The sequence below is a fragment of the Acyrthosiphon pisum genome, chromosome X (genome assembly GCF_005508785.2).
Source record: "Acyrthosiphon pisum isolate AL4f chromosome X, pea_aphid_22Mar2018_4r6ur, whole genome shotgun sequence".
Lineage (NCBI taxonomy): Eukaryota > Metazoa > Arthropoda > Insecta > Hemiptera > Aphididae > Acyrthosiphon > Acyrthosiphon pisum.
In genome coordinates, this window is record NC_042493.1 from 97,230,565 (window position 1) to 97,237,520 (window position 6,956).

The 6,956-nt window shown below is 27.8% G+C and overlaps 1 protein-coding gene across 1 annotated transcript in view; it reads left to right on the forward strand.

The window, feature by feature from the left end:
* The first annotated feature begins 1,041 nt into the window (after positions 1-1,041).
* Positions 1,042-6,956, forward strand: part of LOC100166855 (digestive cysteine proteinase 3-like) — a 7,887-nt gene continuing 1,972 nt past the window's right edge. The window contains exons 1-8 of the mRNA XM_001951137.5: positions 1,042-1,242; positions 2,758-2,889; positions 2,959-3,131; positions 3,200-3,304; positions 3,480-3,615; positions 3,694-3,889; positions 4,019-4,239; positions 4,307-4,407. Of these exons, the coding sequence (XP_001951172.2) occupies positions 1,140-1,242; positions 2,758-2,889; positions 2,959-3,131; positions 3,200-3,304; positions 3,480-3,615; positions 3,694-3,889; positions 4,019-4,239; positions 4,307-4,407 (1,167 nt within the window). The 5' untranslated portion in view covers positions 1,042-1,139. The remainder of the gene's footprint in view (positions 1,243-2,757; positions 2,890-2,958; positions 3,132-3,199; positions 3,305-3,479; positions 3,616-3,693; positions 3,890-4,018; positions 4,240-4,306; positions 4,408-6,956) is intronic.

Genomic DNA, 6,956 nt, shown 5'->3' on the forward strand with positions numbered 1-6,956 from the left:
CTTTAAAACTTTAAGGTTAAACTAAACCATCCCCAAAAAGAAATCCTGGGCACGCCCCTGAATATAGGTGTATAGGTACACTATAGTACTATTATACAGCTAATGATATTTATCTTATTATTTATCATAGGCAAAATAAAAAAGTTGTAAAGTTTAAATAAAATTTAAATAGGAAATTAAATTTCTTAGATTAAGATTTTCTAAGATAAAAAAATAAGAATTACATTTGAATTTTTAAAGACTTATTAATATTTTAGGGTACAAATGAACATTTTTCTTAAGGGGCTATTACAAGTTTTGGTGGATGTCCCCCGACCCCTCACGGCTCACCGGTCATGTCACAGACGTCTATACTAACTAGATAAGGCATTACCAGTTTTTACACCGAGCAGGGGCGTATTTACGGGGGCGGATTTGGGGACAAATCCACCCACATGGCTCTTTAAATACATGTCTATTATTATATTATAATTTTTACATCGTAGGTAATCTGTAAGCTAAAATTCTTGTCATCCGCCCCCTACAAAAAATACTAAATACGCCACTGACACTGAGTACTTAGTCATTGATGAGATGGATAAGAGTTCAATTTATATAATTCATAAATTATCTTAAATCTAATTTATTATTATTATCTATCTCAGTTCACTAAGCCGGCGGCGGCGCGCGCTTATCACACGTCCACTTTGTTTTCGGATGGCAAAACAATATTATTAACACAATAATATTATATTAATATGAAATCAAATACTATATACGTATATAGTATTTGATGAAATACATACAAATTTAAACTTAATATTTCAAGTGTTATAAAATATACTTTTAAAATGTAGGTAGTATTCTGATCAAGTATTTGAACAATATTTTAAAACCAACTGTTTACAACACTGACATTTGAAATAAATTCCCACTGCCATGCACATTGTTGCACACTGTTGTCATTGTGTACCGATTATATCGTAATATTGTTACACCTATACATTCGAATGGACGAGTTGACCGTTGCGTTATATCGCCGTCGCGACTAGTCGGTGACATTCGATTGACTTCCATCGTCGGTGCCGTGCGTCTCTCTTCGTCCGTTCGTCCTCCGAGCCATTTTTCGACGTCCGATTCGAGTTTTCACCTTTGCGACGATGACCGCCGCCATCCAACTGATTTTCGGTTCGTTGCTGCTCAACTCGGCCACAGCGCTATGGCCGATCCGCGAGTACTTCGCGTCCGGCGATGAAACACTACGTAATTATGGGCATCGCCTGAATATATTTTATTATTTTAATGGCGTCATTTTTTTTTCTTGGGAGGGGGGGGGGTAGGGTGTGAATTTTTCACCCCCTTGTCATTAGCTGTTTTGGGCCTTCATATAGTAGCTAATAGGTGATATAGGTATATAGGTATGCCTCTACATAATAATATGTACATATTATGTATTAATTATTTAGTTATTGTTATCTCTCAAAAAAATGGGTTTGATACTAATTAGTAAATATAAAATTATGTATGAAGTCTATTTGTATTAAGATAAAAATGCAATTGTAATGTAATGTAATTGTTAGTGAGCGGTTTTTTTTTTTTGGTACCTATTGACACTGGACTTGTCGTTTTGACAGGACTCTCGCTTTTCATTGGACTTGTCGACTTGGTTCTGTTTCATTGCGACAATGGCCTGCCGTCGGTTAATAAACGCTCACACTACCTCTATATAATACACCGTAACAATTACAACTTTGATCCGTGTTTTATTTGTTACTCTATAGGTTTTTTAATGATTTTCTCTATTTATGTTGACCATCGACAACTGGTATGTTATATTATCATCGTATGTTATATAATTTATAATAACATAACTATTAACTATCTAGTGGGTTGGTAACTTGTTGGATATGTATATTATTTTGTGAATAAGAGTAGGTATTGGAAAAATTGTTATATTAAAAAAGTTCTAAATGTATGACATTTGTTGTTTTTATAAGGTATTAATAATTAAAAATTGTATTATTAATTATTCACAGCTGGTATTTTAATTTTTATCTCATTTTGGTTTGTATTTTTACTTTTTCTTATTTATATGAACTAGTGGGGCTAGAAATAATTTTATGAACAATGATTCATGTTAATAATTTTAAAATTTGTTTTTTTAGTATGACCCAGTTTCAAGTAAAATATTCTATGAAACCACTGTGTTATTTAATAATTACTCGTCCCTCAGATAAAGAGTCTAATCATTAATCAACAATAATAATTGTTAAATAGTGTACGCAGTTGATTAAGAGTCAAACAGTTCAGTTCTCCATTCATTCTTGTTATAGATATCTTAATAATTATAATAAATAATATACCAATTATTGTTAGATATGGGCTTCCTAAAATGTTAATGCCCTGGATTTATATGTTGATAGGTCAAATATAAATGATAACAATTATTTTTAAATTAAGTAAATTATGGGGTAATTACATACAGAGCTTAAAATACCTAATGACAAAAAGACTATATGTTTTTCATTTTTACTGCAGTTATGAATTATTAGTTAATGTTAATTGTTAGATCAATGTGTATTTACTGAACAAGTAGTTTATAATATATATTAATTCATACTTATTTGTAACATATTACCTAAATTGAATAGACTATTAATAAACAAATTAATAGGCAATAGGTACCTAGATATTTCATTTAAAATCATACAAGTTTCTCAATAAAACACTTATTATTTAATTTTGTAAATTTTTTGTTTATTTGTTTTAATATTTTAGCCGGTGTACCAAAATGGAGTTCAAGTTATTCTGTAGAAGGTGACATATTTATTCCATTTGCTGAGGTCCATGAACCATTTAAGGCTTGGTACGATTCAGACTCCAGCAACAGTCGCATTGACTATCATCATGGTGAATATTTTATTTTTTTTAACATAATAAATTTAAGTTTGATTTATATCTAATTATTAAATTGATTAGGAATGGCAAAAACATATCAACTGTCTAATAAAGGCTCTTTTGGCTCATATCTTAAAATTGTTCCTGTTACTACCGAAACAAAAACAAACACTCTAAAGTGTTTGGAAGTGAATGGATCTGATGAATTTCATATTTTACCTCAATCAACTCTTCCAGACTTAAGCGATTTTAGGGTTTGTGTTCTCAATAAGTTATATTTTGGTATTAAAATTAATGTTTAAATGTATTTTTTATTTTTTAGTTTGTCAGCGAAAGTTTAGAAGATGGTATTGTAGTTGAAAAATGGGTTTATATTAAAAGAGTGGAAAAAACAGTTAGAAAATATATAATGTGGTTGTATAGAAAAGTAAGCTGAAATTAAATCTAAATGATGAAATATTTTATTGATAGTAATTTGAATAAATTGTAGTGTTTGTTCTATAATTATATGTGTTAATGTACTCAGTACTAACTACTTATACAGTTATACGTAATATTTATAATATTATATTATAATGTATTAAAGTGATATTATTTGTTAGGATGATATTGCTTATCCAATGAAGTTTCAAATGAATGGATTTAATTCAGTATTTCTATCACATTTTGATGACTACACTATCGTTTACAAACATTTTACACCAGTGAAGCCTAATCCACGCATTTTCAACGTTGATGGTATATCAATAACGACTAGTTAATTATTTGCAATATCTGAATGATTTATTATTATATATTTGAAACCTTTGCTTTCAGAATTAAAATGTGAATCTTTGTCTGGACCTGACACAAACCATATTTATGATTTTAATCCTATGATAGAGTTTATAAATAACTATGGAGAATATATAGATTCCACATTTGAAGAATTTAAACGTAAACATAACAAAAATTATCCTAATGATACAATTATACATTTTGACAGAAAAAATATTTTCCGTCAAAACTTAAGGTGACTATTTATTTTATATAAGTTTTTTTTAATAACTCATAAATTATCCAAAATAATTTAAAGTATATATACAATACTATAGTTAGTAATTACTGAATTTTAAATTAATAATTTATGTATTTTTATTAGATATATTCGTTCAAAAAATCGAGCTAATGTTGGTTATACACTCGCTGTTAATCATTTGGCTGACTATTCCAGCACAGAACTTAAATCAATGTTAGGTTATAGAAAATTAAGTGATGACGAATATAATGGTGGAGAACCTTTTCCTTACAATAAGACTGATTTTCAAAACCTACCGTCAGAAATTGATTGGAGGATTTCTGGTGCTGTAACAGCTGTTAAAGGTAAAGTTTTCATTAGAAATATATTTTTTAAGCTACTATTTGGAATTTATATAATTTTAATTCTTAGATCAATCAATTTGTGGTTCATGTTGGAGTTTTAGTACTATTGGTACCATCGAAGGAGCATATTTCATAAAATATCGTGAACGCAAAAATTTTTCTGAACAGGTATATACTATTACTTAAAATACAGTTTTTTTTATTATAACTACTAATCTAATATGATTGATAAATAATTATTATAGTTTTTGAAAAAAAACATGTTTATATTTTTTTGCATGTAAGAAATTTCATTAAATGTGGTGTTTATTTTATATAAATAAAAAAAATGATACAGGCAAGAAATAAAAGAAATCAAATACTGGAAAACTATTTATATGAATTCTTATAATTATGATGAATTAAAAATAAGCATGTACGTTGCTCTTGATAAAACTTCAGCTTATAATAATATATTAACTAAGTTGGTATAGTTAGCTATTTTAAATGAATAATAATTAAAGGGATTTGGAGTAGCGACTTCTTTTATCCTATTTTTTATTACCAATTTAAAGCATATAATTATTACGAGTATAGATTTATAAACGAAGGGTATAATGATTTGTGATGCACCTGAGTCTGCGTGTCTTTATTAACTTATCGTTGATGATAATTTTATTGTTGGAATTGTGTGAGTATAAATTATTATAATTTCTTACCTGGTTAATGTTGCTTCTCTTGAACAATGATAGAATTTGAAAATAGAGTATTAACGATGTTAGGTTTCTTGAAATAATGCAAGTACAATTTTTGGTTTGAAATGAAAGTTATTTTAATAATTCACAACAAGATATTATAAGATTCGAAATGAGTATGTTAAGTTAATAATCGCTTTATAATTTTGGTAGCGAAATAAGACGATGCGTGTGATACTGCATGAGGCAATTTTGGTTATTATGAACAGACTGATCTGAATATCGAAATGGGGGTTCTACTTATAGTATTGACCTTTGATACCTATATATATATATATATATATATATGGTTATTACTTGTTAATAGTTTTTGTACATTTTGAATAATATCAGGGTACATGGGTACAGGTATTTATTGTGGTTTTTGGTAATAACATATTTAATAGTATTATGATGATATTGAATCATGAAGCTGTGTTGGTTCAATGATGCAGATATCATTACATCCACTTCAGTTTGTTTTTGATATTATGCCCTCATAATATGATATAATTGGGACAAAAAAAATTTTTTAATTTAAAAGTGAGAAAAAGTTATATCATCTTGATTTTGTTGTTTGTTTATGTTTCATAAGGTTAATAGTTATATAATTTGATTGAGTATTTTCATAGTCTAAATGTAATTAATTAAATATAATAAGTATATAATTTAATTATTATGGTTAAATAGTTTTTATATAATATAATGGTTGAATGGTCTTTAAATAATATAATGGTTTTAAAGGTTTTTTAAATAATATAATGGTTAAATAGTTTAAAATAATATAATGGTTAAATCATTGTTTTTTTTTTTATGGTATTTTTTTTTTTTATGTAATATAAGTATGATTAAATTGTGGTAAAATAGTTTTTTGTATAATATAGGTGTGATTGAATATTTTTGTAAAAAACTTATATGGTTATAGGGATATTTTCCTTGGCTTGTGCATTAAAGTCCAATATATTTGATTTCTGGTATCTCTTTAGGTTGATTCTTTTTTGGTTTTACCCAGACATCTTGGTGTTGTTGAAGTTGTAGTTGATATGCTCTTTTTGTGTTTTGTTGTCATTTTTGTTTTCTTTGAATTTGTTTTCATGTTGTTTATGTTATAATTGTGTGTTACAGTTGTATGATTTTTATACTGACAAATTTTAAATTTAGTTCCATTCCTATTTTTTGTACGGGATTTTGATTATAAGATTGTTTTGTTTGGTATTTATGTGGATTTTGAGTATAACGAGATGGATTATTTATTTGCGGGGCATTTGAATTTTGTTTTTGATATTGTTGTTTAAAATGTTTCGTGTTACTTAGTTTAAATGGCATATTATTCTTTTGAATGTCTTTATTTAATTTTTTTAATGTTTCTTGAGTTTTTACATTATAATCATTAGTTAGTTTTATGTTTTCTTCTAATTGGGTAGTTATATTGTTTAACTGATATTTAAATATAGAAGTTTTTATTTCTGATGGGGATTTGGTTTGTTCACCATTATCTTAAATTCTACCATTTTAAATTTACGAATATTGGCTTTTAAATCTATAATTTTACTGTTTTCTAAAATGCCTATATATCTGGCAACAGTCGGTTTAAGACCTTTTAAAACGTTTCGAACCATTTCTGGTTGTGGCATAAGTGGATTTTACGCGTTTACATAATGATTCGGGGTCATTTATGTATGAGGTTGTTTGCTCATCATCTAATTGTTTTTGTTTTCCTAATAGGATTCGAAGCATATCAGTTTGGGCCTGTGGTTCAAATTCTGTTCTTAATTGATGTTCTAAGTCCTCCCATTTAGTTTTAACTTATGCATTGTCTTCGGAATTTTCAAAAAAAGTTAAGGCTGATTCTTCTAAACATGAGGCAATATATTGGGATTTATCGTCATTAGTCCACCCATTTATGGATGCTGCCCTATTATATTTTTTTAGGAAAGAATCAATGATTTCGGATATGGAGCCTGAGAATCTTCCTGGGTCAAAATATGGTTTTTTACTGTCCAT